The sequence below is a fragment of the Equus caballus genome, chromosome 10 (assembly GCF_041296265.1).
Source record: "Equus caballus isolate H_3958 breed thoroughbred chromosome 10, TB-T2T, whole genome shotgun sequence".
In the NCBI taxonomy this organism is placed as follows: domain Eukaryota; kingdom Metazoa; phylum Chordata; class Mammalia; order Perissodactyla; family Equidae; genus Equus; species Equus caballus.
The window spans coordinates 49510081-49528850 of NC_091693.1; the positions used below are offsets into that span (position 1 = coordinate 49510081).

An 18770-nucleotide genomic window follows, 5' to 3' on the forward strand; every position below is an offset into this window, starting at 1 on the left:
ACCAGAAGGACCTACAACTATGTACTGGGGGGCTTTGGGGAGAAAAAGAAAGAAAGATTAAAAAAAGATTGGCAACAGATGTTAGCTCAGGTGCCAATCTTTAAAACAAACAAACAAACCTCTCTCTCCTTAGCATCTCCCCAAGATAAGTAGGAAGCAACTCAGAAGAAAAGGAATCCCCCAGCACTCCCCGACTTCAGACCCAAAAGGCTCTGAATCTAGGGAACCTATTAGGGACTGTGTCAGAAGTTTCATCTGTGGTATTTTTATCACTCTAATAATTTAAGCTCCACAGCTACTTCTAGCCTTTTCCTGAATTAACATTACACATCCCAAACAAACTCCTTTGGCCACAACTTTAAATTTTTTAATTTTGTGCATCACTTTTCCATCTCTCTAGCTGCCTGTCAGTCACAGAGATTCAGCACTTATCACGTCTCATCATGTGTTCTGTTCTTCTAGTCATGAATGTATCCAATACGCACATATAACACTAATAATTTTCTCACCATTTTTTATGTCACTTATTATAACTTTCCCCAGCCTCTCTGTTGACATGAGGTAGTTAACTATTTATATCTCTGAAATAAATACAAACACAGAAAGCCTGCCAGAGACTAGAGAATAAACTAGTGAAGAGGCAGTTTTTCTCTGGAGGCTAGCTTACAAAGTAGGAGTGTTTGTAGGTTATATATAGAGGGACTTCCTTGTGCCATCTGACAAGTGACTTTTCTTATTCTTAAAAAAGAAAACCACCGAGGATTCTTTTCATTAGAGAATTTGCCTTTACCAGCCAATAGTATGATCAACCATTGAAAAAAGCCCTAGAGCTATGAAAATTATGACTGCTCGTCACACTTGTGATCCCATCATTGGTACGATGGACGGTCCTCTCACCTCATCCAACACAACCCAATGGCCTGCCTTCAGAGCTGCCAGCAAGGGGCCATCACGCCAGGCAAATTCTCCTCCCTTGCCACCTTCTACAGGTAAATCTGCTCCAAACAGGTCTGTGATGTCCTTCAAGAGGGGGTAGAAATGGGGAAAAGTCAATATTACATAAAAAATTAACTAGATCCCAAGACGCTAAATCTAAAATGATAAGAATTTGGGCCCTGGGCCACTTTTTATTCTTACATCCAAGAAAGGACTAATCTTTACCAGGAGCCCAGACATGCCAAGAATCTTCTCATCATAAACTCCAGTATCAATTGTTTGGAGTTGGAGCTCTAGATCAATAGTTCTCAACTTTGGCTGTACTTGGAAATTAATACGTGAGCTTTAAAACAGAAAAAAGTAACAATGCCCAGGCACTGCTCCCAGACTCCATTCCAAGAAATTCTCATTTAATTTGTCATCTCTGTCCCATAATTCCACAATATTGTTTAAAGGTCATTTTATCTCTACTAGTTCTTTTAGAAAGGATAAAAATAAAGAGGGCCTATATTACAATAACTACTGAAGTGGGTAAGTCTCTCTCAAAAGAGTATCAGAATAAATATCCAGAGTGAATAATACTACAAATTTCAGCTATTAATGAATCCAGAAGGAGAATTAGTTGCTGTGGTCTTTATCACCATTAAATATTTGGGGTACTGACAATGTTATAACTATTTCTGATTAGGAAACTATAAATAGATACAAACATTACTGCCTATACCTAGCCCCAGCAGCTATAGCATGAATAAGCTTACCGTCTGCTCCGACAAGTTGATTCGAACAAGAATATTGCCTGAAGCCTTTGCTAACGCTCCCACCAAACTCGTCTTGCCCACACCAGGGGAGCCCTCCAGGAGAATAGGCTTGTTCAGCTTTGTAGCTCTTAAGAGCCTCTGGGCATTCATAGCTGTGGTACCTGCGCTGAGCGCATAGTCGGCAATATTATTCCTGTGTAAGACAGGTCCTTAATTGGAGAAAAGAAAAGCCACATATAAGCTGGACATCACCAAATCATATATATATGTCAACTCAAGATTATAAAATTCCAAGCAGATTGTCAGTCAGTGAAGCACCATCTGTGGTGAAAATCCTTAGCTCTAGTTCAACATTCCCCTACTTTTGGGTCCATAAAATGCTTTACAGGAACAGCCAGCAGCATACTTTCTTCAACTGTGCCTACTACACACATCTCTCCATCCCCCACACTCAAATCTATATGTACAGAGATCTACATATAGGATGAACTGCAAGCATGCAGCTTTCCTTACACAGCCTACACCTGGAAATACATGGACCGTTTACCTTGTACTTATATTTTCCTAAAAGTCAGCTGGAAGCTAGGTGTACAGGCCAGATAGCTCCATATAAACAATTTCATCCAAGGTTTTTAGGCCACCAACACAATTCAAGATGCATCTTTAAACCATAGGTCCTGCTGAAGTGCAGGACTAATAACAGTCCTACAGGGCTTAACATTTGTGCCACCATGTCTCCTGGAAGAAGTTTTGGGTACACCAGTTTGGAAGGAGTCGGGCTGGGAAAACATCTGTTTCCTCAGCTATGGAAGGAAAAGCAAGGACACCCCAGTCCCAGGCCACTTGCATACAGCTCAGGGAAGGGATCTAACGGTGAGATCGTGGGGACGCCATCAGGGATGAATACTGCTGAAGAGGGAGAAGGAAGGGGGGGAATGTTCCATTCGGCCAGGAACCTGGGCTGGTTCTGTTCACCACTGAATCCCCATTAACTGCCAGTGCACCTCTACACATTTCAGGCACTCAGCAACGATTAATGTACGGAGGAAGGAAGGGATAGGAAATGACCCAGAGAGGGAAGCAGCAATCAGAAAAATTCAGTGCCTTGGAAAGATATGTATTTACTTTAACTGACTCATTTAAAATATTTAGTAGAGGCAACCTAGTATGAATGACAGCAAGGATTAGAACTCAAACCCCCCTGTCTTTCCCATCTAATCATTCATTCATTCATCCATTCACTCAATCAACAAAATGTTTTCTGAATGCCTATGACTGCCAGGCTACATGGCAGATGCAAGGGACAGGAAATATCCTTGCCCTCAAGGATTCACAAAACTGTTTTTGTAGGTGGAAATGAGGTTCTATAGTTGACACACTGTATGCTGAGTTATCACTACATGAAAGCTCATTTTGAGCACCAAATAATAAACAAATGCACTTTTACAAGACAACTTATTCATAGATTAAAGACTATATCTTCCCCTGTTTTTACATGTTAGTTATATATTTTCAACCATTCACACAATTATGGTTATGCCAAGTCAGATTCCAACTCAGATAACTAGTTCAAAAACAACCATGAGTATAAAAGTCAAGTATCTACAATCCACAGAAAGAGAATCTTCATTTATTTAAAATCATTCTTACCCCTTGGTATAAAAAATGGATAAATTCCCCAAAGGTTATCTATCCCAGTGAATTCTTTGGCTTTGAGTCTGTCATAAATCTTCAATTCACTTTTCTGACATTCTGTAAGCCGGACTATCTTGGAAAGCTTCTTGATTAGGAACTTCAGACATTCTTTGCGAGCCAAGAGGGCAGTACCAAACCCAGAGGAAGTCACCCCTAAAAGATAGAGGATGAGATCATCAAACGACAGCATGACACCAAGCTTCCCAACCATTCAGCAGGAACTCTAGGGCAGGCTCCTGGGGAAACGAGGCCCTAGCTCTATTACAGCCAAAGTCTGATTGCTAGGGTAAGCAGTCCTAAGGAAAAGCCTGACTCCCCTCGCCCCACAATTTTCACATCATCAATTCAGCAGCAGCTTATTCAGTAAAGGACTCTAGTCACTCCATGATAAACCAGTCTGGAGAAAGATAACCAATGTTATCTATTGGTTATTTGGGTTTATATTTCTAATACTCATGGCTGAAAAACAGAACTTAAATATTGAATTTTCTGAAATTATAGTAAACTTAAAACAAACTAAAGGATTCAGGCCCATTAACTATAAATGACCATTCATGTTAAGAATTATCTAGTCCTTCAGGAGCAAGGACATTTCCAGTGGTCTTCTTCCTATTCATAATCACCACTTCACATTTATTAAGTCCCTTGTCTATAAGTGATGAAGTTTTGGCGCATCTTTTATACCAACCACCTATCAAAGACTACAAAGAAAAGGAAAACTCTTCTGAGTCTTGGAAATGTCTAAGTGATTCTATAAGGAATCCGGGTCAGAGGTCTGGGCTTACTCCATTTCATACTCCCATCTATCCCAACCCCTGTTCCCATCAGCTAACAGACAACATACCTGAACCTATTCCATCTATGTACACCAGGCACGCGGCATGGACAAAAGATGTCACAGTGGAGATAGTCTCTGGCCTTTTCAAAGCAGCTTCCTCCTCCATTGTGTTCATGAAGTTAACCCAGGACAGGATATCTCTGATACTGACCACACACCTTCGGCCAAACTCCTGGTGGGTGAGCCAGTCAATGAAATCCAGCATCACCTCAGCTATGTCAGCCCCTAAAACACAAGGAAGCAAAAGCATTTGCTGTTCACAGAAGAGTCACAATGGAGGTTTGTAACCTAGTGCCCACAGATGGCCTAAAAGGGGTCTATGCTCCATGAGATTATATGCAAATTTTTGTGAATGTAATTAATGCTTCTTCTAAGGAGAGCTCCACAGCTTTTATCATATTCCAAAGGGGTTCACAAGTAGCATTCTGCCCCTACCAAAAAGACACAGAGAGAGAACTTGAGAATTACAGCCTAAGAAACTGCCCAGAAAACTGCTCAAAGAAATAAAGTGTTCATTTGGCTCATGTTCAGATACAATTTTGAAGGTAAGACACAAGATTTTAAAAAATACACAAATTTTATTATACTTTAAACTGATTCACTGGATTGATGAATGCCACATTTTCAGTAGCATTTAGTCCAGTTTTTTTTGCTTGTTTCTTTCATCTACTCATCAGTTAGAAGGCAGCGAATTAGAGAATTCACAAACTTTGTTTCATGACAAGTTAAATGACTATCCTAATTATCACAATTTCATAGTGTAAAATATTTGTCTGGAAACAAAGAAAATACTTCTTAAGCAGTATATATAGATTAAAGCAATGCCAATTAAATTTGGTATAGCACTCTATATAACTTCTGAAGTCAACAGTAAACATTCAGCTGAAAAGTACAAATACCAAAGAATGTTTTCAAACAGGAAAATGTGACGAGGAGTCAGCATTGCTGTAACTAAAGCAGACCACACAGCAACACCTTCAAGCTATATGAGAAGTGGTTAGAAGAAAAAGACAAATTATAGAAAAACCCAAAAACCTTTAGGAAGAACTTAAAACGACAACTCAAGGGAAAAAGTCTACTACAATAATGAAAGAAATGACATGCTGTTCCAACAACTAGATATTAAATACCAGTAATTGGATCCACCTTTCAAAGCGGAATAAATTTGAGGTAAATCAAGGACTTAATGAAAATGAGTAATTTAGCCATTATAGAGGGGAATTAAATCATAAGTATTGAAGAAACTGAAGATCATGAGAGATAAAGTGGATGGATTCATTTAAGTATTTTTTTTTTTAAAGATTTTATTTTATTTCCTTTTTCTCCCTAAAGCCCCCTGGTACATAGTTGTATATTCTTCATTGTGGATCCTTCTAGTTGTGGCATGGGGGATGCTGCCTCAGTGTGGTTTGATGAGCAGTGCCATGTCCGCACCCAGGATTTGAATCAACAAAACACTGGGCCGCCTGGAGCAGAGTGTGCGAACTTAACCACTCGAACATGGGGCCAGCCCCCGTTTAAGTATTTTCTTATAACAAATATTAAAAGTAACAGGGGACAACCCTGTGGCGTGGTGGTTAGGTTCGAATGCTCCACTTCAGTGGCCCAGGTTCATGGGTTCAGATCCCAAGCGTGGACCTACAACACTTGTTAGCCATGCTGTGGTGGCAACCCATATACAAAGTAGAGGAAGACTGGCACAGACGTTAGCTCAGGGCTAATCTTCCTCAAGCATAAAAAAGAGTAAGATTGGCAACATATTTATTCAAAGCAAATCTTCCTCAGCAAAAAAGGAAAAAAAGTAACAATACAGAAACCTAGGTGATAAATGTAATAGAGAATATTATCCAAAAATATATAATACTAATACATAAATATGAAAATAAAAATACAAATTTTAAAATAGACCACATAGAATGCTTCATGTCACCCATAATTAAAGAAAATGAAATTTTAAAATACCCATTAAATTAATAAGGATAAAATAATGGTTTTCATGGTATTACAAACAATGAAAACTCCCATGTTGGAAGGACTGGCAAGCAGGCACATTTACTAAGTTGCTGGGAGCACTGTGAATGAGACTATGTTTCTGGAGAGCAATCTGAACATAACCAATGGGAGCTATGAAATTCCTTTTTTCCACTTTTAGAAATACAACTGAAGGAAATAAGTCTAAACAATATGTCACTTTAATGAAAAGAGAATGCTTTGAGAAGTATTGATCATGAGAGTGAAAGATTGGAAAAAGCAGCCCACATACCCTTCAGAAGTCAATTTTTTTTTAAATACATGAATTTCATGATATCTTTTCTGTTTCATTCATACTATAAACATGGATAATACGACTACAGAGATTTGCAACCAAAAATAATAAAATAAGTTGTACCCATAGTGGCACTCATATTTTGATTAAGATAACGCAATAAAGATATTTTAAGTACCACAAATAAGATGAGAATTCAATTTAGAATTCATAATATTTGAAAAATTAAATTCATGAAATCTTATAAAACTTTAAAGAAAATCTGGAAAAAAAGCTGTGTCTAGTTTCCTGCTTACATTGCACAATTTAAAAAATGTTTTTATGCTGTGCCAATGTGATCCATTTCCAGATGACAAAACTGATAAAAATTATTAAGCGACTTCTCCCTTACTCCATGCTCCCTTGGAGTCTCTAATGCCTCCCCAGGGAAGTCTGCTGACACACAGCCTGGAAAGCATGGAGTAAACAAGCTCCCTAAGGACAAGCAGGAGGCTCAGGGGTGAGTGCTAGGTGCCCCAATGCTCACTGCCCAAGGGAGAAACTGTTCCCTCAAGTAAGCATGAAGCCCACTGATGATGGAGCAAACATGGCAGTGTAATGGCAGCCACATCCTCCGCCATTCTTATCACAACCCAAATAACTTAACAGACGGATAAGCAGCCCATAGGAGATTGGAGGTTACTTCCTTGGGGGATCCCAAGACAGAGCCGAAAGACAAACCATGCCTACTTAGCAATTTCTGTCTTCTTCCCTGTCTTTCACTTGAATTTTCACCATAAACGCACGTTGCAAATGGCACACAACCAAGGTAAGTCAGGGGTTCTGAGTGTGAGCCACGGACCAACATTGTTGGATCACCTGAGAACTTGTTAGAAAGCTAAGTTCTCCTGCCCCACCTCAGACAGACTGATTCAAAAACACTGAGTGTGGAGCCCAGTATGCTGTATTTCAACACTGGTGAGGCCTGGGGGACCCCAGCTGTTCAGGCAACACTGTATTTACCTGTGAATGTCCAAGTTCAGCATGGGCCTTCTTTGCTCAGACAACTAAAGAGCCAATCTTTCCTAACACACCATAGGGGCTTGGATCCATGCAGCTGTGCTCCACAGCTGTCCTAGCTATTTTAAAGCTGTACTTCAGGGTACCTTTAAAAAGCTGAGCATATCCATGAAGCCCAATCTCAAAGAAGCAGACATCCTTTTATATTCTTTAAGAAAGACAGGCGAAATGATCCAAAAATCCAGGTATCTGGCTTGGAGCCAGATCTAGATTCTAAATTTAGCCCATTCAATGTCTAGGATAAATATGTATACATGAAAGCAATCTAGGCTCAATTAAAAAAAACTATACAGTAAATGTTTTGACGCTTACTGGATATCTTAAGAATTATTAAATCTAGGTTGTAAGTATATGGGAGTTTTTAAAATCTATTCTTCTACTTTCCTTATTTGAAAATTTTCACAATAAAAATAAAATTTTTAAATAATACAAAGTGAAATGATAAATTAGTTGATTACTACTAAAGAAATACAGTTTAAAATTCTATAAACATTTTCTAAAGGTGGTAGTGATTAAAATGTAAACCACATTTTCCTCATCTTAGCCAAAAAATGCACCTTATATAAAGATGGCCAACAAGTAAAACAGTAAGAAAGCTAGAATTTGTGAAGAATGGACACTTTAATAGAAGGTAACAGGCTAGTATCCCATTTTCCTTACATCTATTTTGTTCCCATTTCCTTATCTTCTCCCTTCTCCTTACAACACACCATATATACATACCGCCAATGTCCTATACCACACCCCTCACTCCAACACCCAACTCTTCTGCCCCATTACTACCACCACCTGAAAACTCACCCTTATGATCTGTTCTGCCCAGAGACAAGCCTGGACGAAGATTACGGCTGATAATCTGAATTAGATCTTCACGGCTTGTGCTTTGAGGGCACCATATTTCTGTAAACCGGTTTCTTAAGGCAGGAGATAGCTACAAGGAACACAAATTCCAGTGTGAATTTAATGCCTCTGAGGAAAGCTGGAAGACAAACTCTTTGAAAGAATGTTAGCAGTGAGTCTGGCAAGTACCAGACGCTTCTTTTAGTAGCTCTACTACTAGATACAATTTATTAAAGACCTATTTGTCCTGGTTCCTTCCATACGTTAGCTCCCTAATCTCCACCACACTCCCTGCGTCAGCATCACCATCACCATCACTTTATCTTTATAATCATGGTACAGAACCTCAAGGTCTTATAGAGTAAGTCGGGCAAGTAGGAGTCCAGCCCCAGTGGCAACTCCCAAACCTGAACACTCTCACTGAGCAAAGGCCCTTCCCTTTACTTTACCTTCAGTTACATAACCAGTGGCTGAGAGAAAATAAATGCTATCTTCCCATAGAGGAGAGCTGTCTGAAGAAAACTTTTATGTAGCTCAAAGGGAGTGAAATTTTAAGGAGGGATATATTTTACCTCTTGTATAACAAAGAATTGTTTAGTCCCTGCAGTCTTAGGGCCGGTCCCTCAGTCTGGATTCCTCTAACCCTTCCCCAGGTCAGTTACCTCCATTCACAAATGTCTGCCATGCCACATACACGTAATTATTAGTTCATCACCACTTTCCTTTCACTTGATGATAATCTCCATCCATCGTCCACCTGGCCGGCCAGAGCAGGACCAGGAAGAATGCCTGTACTCAGGAGCAGCTCGATAGAGACCCAATGAACATATGATGTTCCTCATCACCCTCCAACAAACAGAGCCTCTGATCTTTGGGATCCCACCTTGCTCTGCTTGCTAGGCATGCAAAACCAAAACATAGCTTTCCCTTGGGTAAAAGTTGGCAATCTTTGTCTAAGAAACACTTAAGCTAACCTGACAGGCAAGTTAACGCACACAACCTTGAAATCAAATCTTTCAGTGCTATTTCCACTTGCCTAGGAACTAGTTTTCCTGGATTTTTCTGACGTATTTTATTTCTTCTCTTTAGAATATTTCTGGAAGCACAGTGATAATCTTTCTTCTTAAGCTACTGAGGAAAATTAAGCCCAAAACATCATATTCAAATTTCAGGCACCCACTAAGTTAATAAGGCTCTAATTGCTTTCAATTCCAATCGAAGCCCGTTTCTTACCACACTACCCTTTTCTTAACTTTAACAGACCAGGATTCCACACACAATGCAGACTTGTCCACAGAGAGGCTTCTCGAACCCGAAAGCCCATGGGGTCTGGGGTGTTGGCTTCTGGCTGGATCCTAACACCACCCTCTGAACAGAACGAAGTGCCTCTGCCGTTTCCTTTACCAACAGTCTGAAAGTGACCCACATAACCCCTGAGAGAACAGACATGCACCATCTGCAAAACCAAAGAGGTTCCTGGCTGCAACTTCTTTTTTGTCACTTTAAAATCACTCATACAGCCACAGCCGTATTTAAGAGAGCAGACCTTAGAAGCAGAGCTTGAGATTACATTTCACTTTCAACTTTTCTCATCCACGAAACTAGGAAGATAGCTCTCACTCAGAGCTCTTGTGAGAATTTCTTACGGTAACATACATAAAAATCTGGGCAAAGTGACTGAAAAAGATTTCAGGCACATATACAAAGTGAGGCATCCAATAAGGAAATGTTTCATCTGTCAGGATTACTTTTTAACCTTATAATGATTCTAGAATATCTTGCTGGAGTTTTATCCTTTACCCAGCTTATAGCCAACATAAAATTCCAAATTCATTTTTACATACTGTATTCATGAGTGCCAGTGAGCTGAGGTCAAGAAGCAGAAAAAAATTATGCTTCAAGAATGTAGTTTTACCTCTTTTTTTCCAAAGTCGCCCCCAGGGTTCATGGTTGCTAGGATACGGAACTTCTTCCCAGCAGTCAACAGTTCTACCTCATTCTCCTTGTCCTCTAGGCTTCCTTTCTCAGCTAATACCAGAGACTTTTCCACTTCAAGGACACTGAAAGACAGAAAAACTGGAGAATATAAGACTAGAAAAGGCTTACGTATTCCATTTTGTGGTCTTCAATGTTCTTTAAAAAGAAAAAACAGTTATCTCCTCTGCTGACCTTTCTCTTCAGCTGCTTGCTACCACAAACTTTAAAATGACTCATTATCTCAATTCCTGTGTTATGGAACAATATTTCTGATTAAAAAAAATGCTTTTTTCCACTTATGCCCTATTAAGGCATTTGTTTTAAAAATGGGTGTCCTGCATGCAAATGTTTAGGGCAGCATTATTCATAAAAGTAGAAACAACCCAAATACCATCAAGTGGTGAATGGATAAGAAAATATGGTATATCTACACAATGGAATACTATTAGGAATAAAAAGGAACCAAAAACTGATATAGACTCCAACAGGGAGGAACCTCAAAACATTAATGCAAAGTGAAGAAGAACTATTTATATGAAACGCCCTGAAAAGACAAATCTAGAGAGACAAAGTAGATTAGAAGCTGCCTGGAGCAGGAGGTGGCATCAGAGATCAACTGTAAATTGGTAGGAGTACTCCTACTGGGATAAAGGAAATGTTCTAAAACTGGATTGTGGTGGTCACAAAACTCAGTAAATTTACTAAAATTGGTTGAATTACATATTTAAAATGGGTACATTTTATGATATGAAAATTGTAACTGAATAAACAGAGAAAAACCACTATATACATCAAGATCCATATTGGTCTGAGGCCTTTTTTGTTTTTAATGATTTTATTTTTCCTTTTTCTCCCAAAGCCCCCCGGTAGATAGTTGTGCATTTCTAGTTGTGGGTCCTTCTAGTTGTGGCATGCGGGATGCCACCTCAGCATGGCTTAGATGAATGGTGCCATGTCAGCACCCAGGATTCAAACCGGCGAAACCCCAGACCTCCGAAGCAGAGTGCACGAACTTAACCACTTGGCCATGGGGACGGCCTCTAGTCTGAGGTTTTGAGAGGCTTTACAGCAATAACACCTAGAATTCTGATTCTAGTCTTTCCAAAAAAAAAAAAAAAATTAAGATAGTGTCCACACAATTTACCTTACAAAAGAATTTTAACTTCAGCTCATTAGTTTTAGCCCTGCCATCCCCTAGTCCCATCTTGCCGATTAGTGACAGCAAAACAGAAAAACTAGGTCTCTTAAAGGAGAGCCTGAATGGTAAAGCCAAAAAAAGCAGTAACTCATTATCATTTTCAGATATTTACTATGCACCTATGAAGATCCTTACTGTGCATAAGAATTAATATCTATAAAAACCAGACCAGCAAAACCATTAAACAGAGGGCAAACCTCTCAGGCATGTACCTGTTAAGTCTTTCCAAGACAGAGTCATCAGCCAGTGAAATCTCATCCAAGAGGAAAAAGCCATCCTCCTTCATGGCCAGAACTAGAGGCCCATCATGCCACTCAAAGAGTCTTGAGGTGTCAATTTCTTCCTACAATTTGGACAAGGGGGTGAAATTAAAGGGCAGGTGGCTCCACAAGACCATACACATGTAGCTAGTTGGTATGTGCTGGAATAAAGTGGTCATTCTGCAGAAAGTAAGGATCTGAGAACAAGGGACAGAACCTGTACAACAGGGTGCTTGCGAAGGCCCCTTGCAGACCAGTAAAAGCCTGAAGATAAGATACATATCAAACCTGGAATCAAACACCCCACCATGAACAAAATCCCGGAGGTGACTCATGCAGAGAGTCAACTACAGTTCTTTAAATGAATAAACACATCATCATTTGCAAATGAACAAACCTTGTCCCTTGGCTTCTGTCTCACCGGTCGCAGCCCCCCCAGGAAGTCCGATGTCTCCATGTGTAAGTGGCAGTTGACTGAGTATAATTTCTGATTTGCCAAGGCTGCAAACACCTGGCAGATAGTAGTTTTCCCACACCTGTCAGAGATACACACCAGATCAACAATGAGGATGAACTCCAAATACACACCCACAAACACCTCAGTCAGCAAAAATGGGGAGCCCTAGTGAGAGCCTCACTGTGGCGGCAGACACTGCCGGCCAACACAGGACTCTGCAGCCCTGGCTCAGGGTGCCCTCCCTCCCATGTTCCCTATCCAGCATGGCACATACTGCAGGAATTCCATCCTTTCCTACTTCTACCAACAACGATCAAGGGATTGGAAAGAAATTCAATCCTGACAGACTTTCAAGCGAATCTAGCTCATCTGCTGTTATCCTCTACACATCTATAGAATGCATGTCACTGTTTGAAAGAAGTAAATAGAAAAATACAGTCCCCGGGCCAGCCGGGTGGTGCAGCAGTTAAGTTCACACGTTCTGCTTTGGTGGCCTGGGGTTTGCCAGTTTGGATCCTGGGTGTGGAAATGGCACTGCTTGGCAAGCCATGCTGTGGCAGGCGTCCCACATATAAAGCAGAGGAAGATGGGTACAGATGTTGGCTCAGGGCCAGTCTTCCTCAGCAAAAAGAGGAGGATTGGCAGCAGTTAGCTCAAGGCTCATCTTCCTCAAAACAAACAAACAAACAATAAAAAACAGTCCCAATGATAATGGTGCAAGAAATCATTCTTTTCCACCACAAAGGTCTGAAGGTAGAGGAAAGTAAACAGATCTCTTGCTTGCTGCTTTAAAAAAAAAAAAAGAAAGGAAGAAAGGAAAAATGAGAAAAGGAAATGCAAAGAAAAACAAAGATTGCTTTCCTGATGTGTCCTTCCAAGATAACTCAAGTAATCCTAAGGAATTGAACTGAACCCTCGTAACAAGCTATTGTCACAAACTTTACCCGGTATCTCCAACGAGCAGCACTGGTTCACCAAATTCCAATGCCCTTCCCACCAGCATCGCCAGTCTCCGCATGCCCTCAGTCCACACGATGTGGTTAAACTTAGACTCCAATGTGGATGTCTGAGTAGACAATTTACCTATCAAAGGCAGAATAAATATTTACGTTCTAACATGAGTACAACTCAATTCATTCCACTCTAAATATTTTGGCCTACTCACTCAGCGATTTTAGGACATTTTCTTTGGAGAAGAGGGATTGAGGACACAACTTTTTCTTGAAATGTTTCTGAAGGACTTCTCGAATCACATCAACCTCCTCCTGCTTCCTGACTCGGCCCGCCAGAAGCATAAAACCTTAAAGGAAAAAGAAAAATGAGGAACTGTCAAGCGGCAATACCAAGGATGCTGAAAATACGAGGCAACAGCAAGTCTCAGTAGCTGCTGCTGGAGACGAAATCTGAAGAATTACTTTGGAAAACTGGGAGAAGTTATTACAACTAACCATATGCCTGCCCTATGCCCCAGGAACGTGACTACTAGGTAGACCCAAACACAAACACATGTGTGCACTAAAAGACACGTACAGCAATGTTTAGACCAGCTTTATTCATAGTACCTAGAAAGTGGAGATGACCCAAACGTCCATCAACAAGAGAATGGATAAACATATTATGGTATCGCCATAGAATGGATTATAACATAATAATAATAAAAACAGAATGAAGTTCTGATATACATAACAGCATAACTGAATCTCACATTAGGTTGCGTGAAAAGAAGCCAGAGCCAAAGAGTGCATGCCACAAGACACTCTTTAGATGAAGCTCAAGCACAGGCAAAATCAATCAGTGGTGACAGAGCACTGGTTGCCTCTAGGGGAGGTAAGACTGTCAAAAGCCATGAAGGAATCTACTTCGGTACTGGAAATATCCTAAATCTTGGCCCAGGTGGTGATTTACATGGGTACATACATATGTAAAAATACATTGAGCTGTACCTGAAATGACAGAGCACTTCACCCACTTTATGTTATACCTTAATAAAAGAGTTTTTTAAAGATGTGTTCCTCCCTCTCTCTACTCTTTACCAGTAAAGAAGAGAAAATAGAACTCTCATGGGTTAGTTTTATTTACTCTCCTTGCTTATTAACCACTCCATCAATGACTCATCACCACCTTTCACATCAGAAGATTCTGAAATGCTTTCTATCCCATCATGAAGAGGACTAAATAAATTCTCCCCAAGGATTAAACCAAAACAAACAATCCTGAGTCTCTGCCTTCTCTCAGAACTCGGACATTATCCGAACCATCAGTTTTCTGTATGTCTTTAAGGCACAGGTACGACTATCCATGGTCACCACTTCACAGAAGGTCCACAAAGACACCACCAACCACCTGCCTAAACTCCTAAAAGCACGGTGCCCACATCCCAACTCTCACATGTGGCCACCTGAAGCAAAGAATGAGAAAACCTTAGCAACCAAAACATTAGCACGTAGGCCTGCAGGAACAGAAGCACTTAAAAAGCAGTTTAGATTTGAGAGAGAAAGGCTCTGTTTCTGAACACCTAGTAAAATGCATATATTGACCACAATCTGGGCAAGCTGTGTTTTAACAAAAAAGTTAGATATCTAACATAACTTCACAGTTTGACAACATTTGATTGGGAGCATACCATCATTGGCTAAATGCTGTAGCCAGTCATATTCCTTCTCAGTCTGTTCAGCCAATCTGTACCTTTCAGCCCATCGAAACAGATCCCGAAGGGTGATAAAGCCCTGCTTTCCAGCAAACACGGAAGAACTTCTGCGATAGGACTGTTAAAGTACCAAAACAAATGAAAAAAGGCAATGGCAAGCATATAGCACAACTTATATAAAATTGCTAACAAATTTAAGCTCCCAAAAAATTGATTCATTCCACTGAATTAAGATTAATTTTTTTAAATGTAAATGGACTATAATCATTTGAAGAAAAATTTTAAACTCATGGATAAAGAATATAAATAAACAATGGCAGGCCAGCCCAGTGGCACACCGGTTAAGTTCACACGTTCTGCTTCAGCAGCCTGAGGTTCACCAGTTCAGATCCTGGGCATGGACGTATGCACCGCTGGTCAAGCCATGCTGTGGCAAGCATCCCACATATAAAACAGTAGAGAAGGATGCACACGGATGTTAGCTCAGGGCCAGCCTTCCTCAGCAAAAAGAGGAGGATTGGCAACAGATGTTAGCTCAGGCCTAATCTTCCTCAAAAGAAAAAAAAATGGAATTCCATCTCATATGCCATACAGAACAAGATTATGAAAATAATACAAATGGTAGCAAACAGGGAAGAAAATCAATCCCATAGTGTGGGACCATAGAACTAAGAATGTTAATTATTCTTAGTTTTCTAGAAAATAATGTGACAGTGAACAATTCTGATAAAGAACACATTTAATCCCATAAAATAAAATAAATAGGATATTCAAATAAAGAAAACACACTGTAGCTTTGCAGCTGATAAGGGAGAGCACAAAAAAAGTCTCTCTTTAGTTATGTCCATTCCAGGACTACAGCCATTTAAAAAACAAAGCCTGCAGTCTGTCAATGCCAAATTCCAACCTAAACAAAATGTTTCAATATTATCCACAAATAGGGAACTGTCGTCATATTCAGTCATGCACTGCATAACGACCTTTCAGCCAACGATGGACCACATACACGACAGTGGTCCCATAAGATTCGTACCATATAGCCTAGGTGTGTAGTAAGCCTAACAATGCATTTCTCAGAACGTATCCCGTCACTAGGCAACATATAACTGTATACCTAGCAAAAAAACTGATACTAAATTGTGGATTTACAAAACAAAACCAAAAAATGGATATTAATGGAATGCATGCTAAAGATTCATACTCTGAAAAAAATAAAGGACGAACTGCTGTTTCTATCTGACGAAACTGTCAAATTTTGATACAATCAACACATTCCACTTGAACTTAAGTGACAGAGAGATGAAATACCTGAAGATCCAGCATGACCTTAACCAACCTGCTGCAATAGGAAGGTGGCAAACTACACCGCTTGTGCAAGATCGTTTCCAATTCAGAACTAGGCAGTTCATCAAAGTGCAATTCCACAAACCGATTCCTGAAGGCTCTAGAAAGCATCTAGGAAACACACAGAAAAAACATGATAAAAAGAGCCTTTTCATCTAATTTCCTAAATGGAGGCTCTGTTATTCACCACAAAAAAAAATCCTTCAAAAAAGGTAGAAACATCTCAGTCTTACTAAGAAAGATTTACTACTTGATGCAGTAACAAATGGGAGTAATGGGGGTAAATGCAACACACCTTTCTGCCTCCATAAAGTCCTGGTGGATTCTGGGTAGCAAAAAGCATGAACCGAGGGTGTGCTTTAACAACTTCTTGTGTTTCTGTTATGAGCAATTCACGGTTGTCATCCAACAGTCTGTTCAGTGCCTCTAACACGTCAGTAGGGGCCAAATTTAATTCATCTAAGATAATCCAGTAGCCCCTTCTCATAGCATCAATAAGAACACCTTGTTGCAAATAAACATTAAGAATTAGTGCATAAATCAATCCAAAGTTTTAAAAAACGTTATGTACAAATCAACAAATCCTAGATTATCATTAAATTTCAAAGCAAATTACTCTCTGCAGCTAGTCATGCCCCAAAATAATTTACGATGCTGAATATGAAGGAAGCATAATTTTCAATTGAAATTTTCCTTATTTCACACAGAGGCAGAGCCAATGGGGACAAATATCACATCTCCAACTTATTTTTTCTCCCTATGGTCTAATTTCATTTAAATCACCACATTCTCATATCTATTCTCAGGTTCCCTCTATTCAAGACGGCTGAATATTCTTGAGTCTCTAGGAAATAAAGCAAAAGTTCAACTGCACTCTTCAAAACTTGGCCCTACGGGGCTGGCCCCGTGGCCGAGTGGTTAAGCTTGTGTGCTCCGCTGCAGGCAGCCCAGTGTTTCGTTGGTTTGAATCCTGGGCGCGGACACGGCACTGCTCATCAAACCACGCTGAGGCAGCGTCCCACATGCCACAACTGGAAGGACCCACAACGAAGACTATACAACTATGTACGGGGGGCGCTTTGGGGAGAAAGAGGAAAAAATAAAATCTTTAAAAAAAAAAAAAAACTTGGCCCTAGTCCTATGTACAGCTGACAACATTAGCGGGGCCCCAAAGGAAGCTGGACCTTCAGCCAACACCCCTTAACTATCATATAGCTCAGGAAGAAAGAAAAACTAGCTGTTCGGGCAGAGGTCCATGTGCCTCAACTGGAAAGAATGAAGAGTGCTCGGGGAAATGGGTCTGAAAAAATGAACACGTACACCCACAGAACAGAATAATAACCTACCTTCTTTAAACACAAGCTTCCCTGAGGAGTCGGACGTGTAACAACCAATATACTCCTGAATATCCGTGTGTTCGTGATTGTTAATACGCACACAGTCATTACCAGTAGCTGCAGCCAGCCACCGGATCAGGCTTGTTTTACCAACTGATGTCTCTCCCTGAATCAGCACTGGATAGGTTCTTTAAAATGTCAGCCAACAACGCAATTTAAGAAAAAAGATAGAAACCAGAATTAATTCAAGTGGTATCAAAAAAAAAAAGACTATATCATTTTTCTTATATACCTATGCACTAATGGGATGTTTCTTAAGCCCTGAAAAGTTTCTATGTAAAATGCTTCCTTAGAAAATATTGAGGAAAAAAATTCTAACCTCTCTTGCACTACTTGTGAGAAACAGTAAGTGGGACTAGCTGTTGCTCACTTAACAAATAATGAGTGATGAGTATTCATCAGCAAAATACTGAAATCCAGCCTTAAAGATGGCCAAAATAATCTGCAGCCATATGGCTCCCACCAAAGATGCAACTAGCAACCATGATTTGTGTCAAGAGAAAAGTGACAGCACTGACTTTAGGAAGTAATTATTCACTGAGTCAAGGAATAACAATAAAGCACTTTAAAAGTTAAGGAACTTAAGACTAGAATGTCATCAACGCCTATGCTGGTAAAACTTCAGAGCAGCAAGAGAAAAGGTCTACACACCCTGCAGAGACCACTCGGACTATATCTCTCAGGTTCAGCTTGACAGAAGACGTAAGAACGTATGTCTCATCTATTGTAGGTTCCTTGTCTCCCACCGAGATCCAGTAGCCTTCGACCTGGATAAGCCGACCTCCTTTTGGTTCTGGAATAGGCTGAAAGACACAGAAGTTAAGAGAAATAACCTACAGTCCCATGACAACTATGGCATTCTTTCAGATAGGGGCATAAAACAGGAAAAGAAGCTGTCACCAAGAATGCTGCCTTGTTCTGGATGCTTCCAACATTAAAATCCATGGATGAAATATGAAAATAAAATTACTTTGAGGAATGAGAACAAAATGATACATATATTGGTTTTAAAATTCAGGTGGGGGTAGGTGGCTTTGGGGAAAAATTTGAATCAAAATAATTTTTCAGACAGTTTATGATTTAGTTCTCTTATTTCAC

At 40.0% G+C, this 18770-nt stretch overlaps 1 protein-coding gene across 2 annotated transcripts in view; it reads right to left on the reverse strand.

The window, feature by feature from the left end:
- MDN1 (midasin AAA ATPase 1) overlaps positions 1-18770 on the reverse strand; it is a 160309-nt gene that overhangs the window by 76574 nt on the left and 64965 nt on the right. For both annotated transcript variants that reach the window (XM_023650797.2, XM_023650796.2), the window contains exons 23-37: positions 18324-18475; positions 17622-17800; positions 16571-16779; positions 16240-16386; positions 14908-15049; positions 13450-13584; positions 13229-13367; positions 12225-12363; positions 11780-11910; positions 10308-10452; positions 8354-8483; positions 4234-4452; positions 3345-3542; positions 1695-1903; positions 898-1020 (exon numbers count right to left, since the gene is read on the reverse strand). In XM_023650797.2, the coding sequence (XP_023506565.2) occupies positions 898-1020; positions 1695-1903; positions 3345-3542; positions 4234-4452; positions 8354-8483; positions 10308-10452; positions 11780-11910; positions 12225-12363; positions 13229-13367; positions 13450-13584; positions 14908-15049; positions 16240-16386; positions 16571-16779; positions 17622-17800; positions 18324-18475 (2397 nt within the window). The remainder of the gene's footprint in view (positions 1-897; positions 1021-1694; positions 1904-3344; positions 3543-4233; positions 4453-8353; positions 8484-10307; positions 10453-11779; positions 11911-12224; positions 12364-13228; positions 13368-13449; positions 13585-14907; positions 15050-16239; positions 16387-16570; positions 16780-17621; positions 17801-18323; positions 18476-18770) is intronic.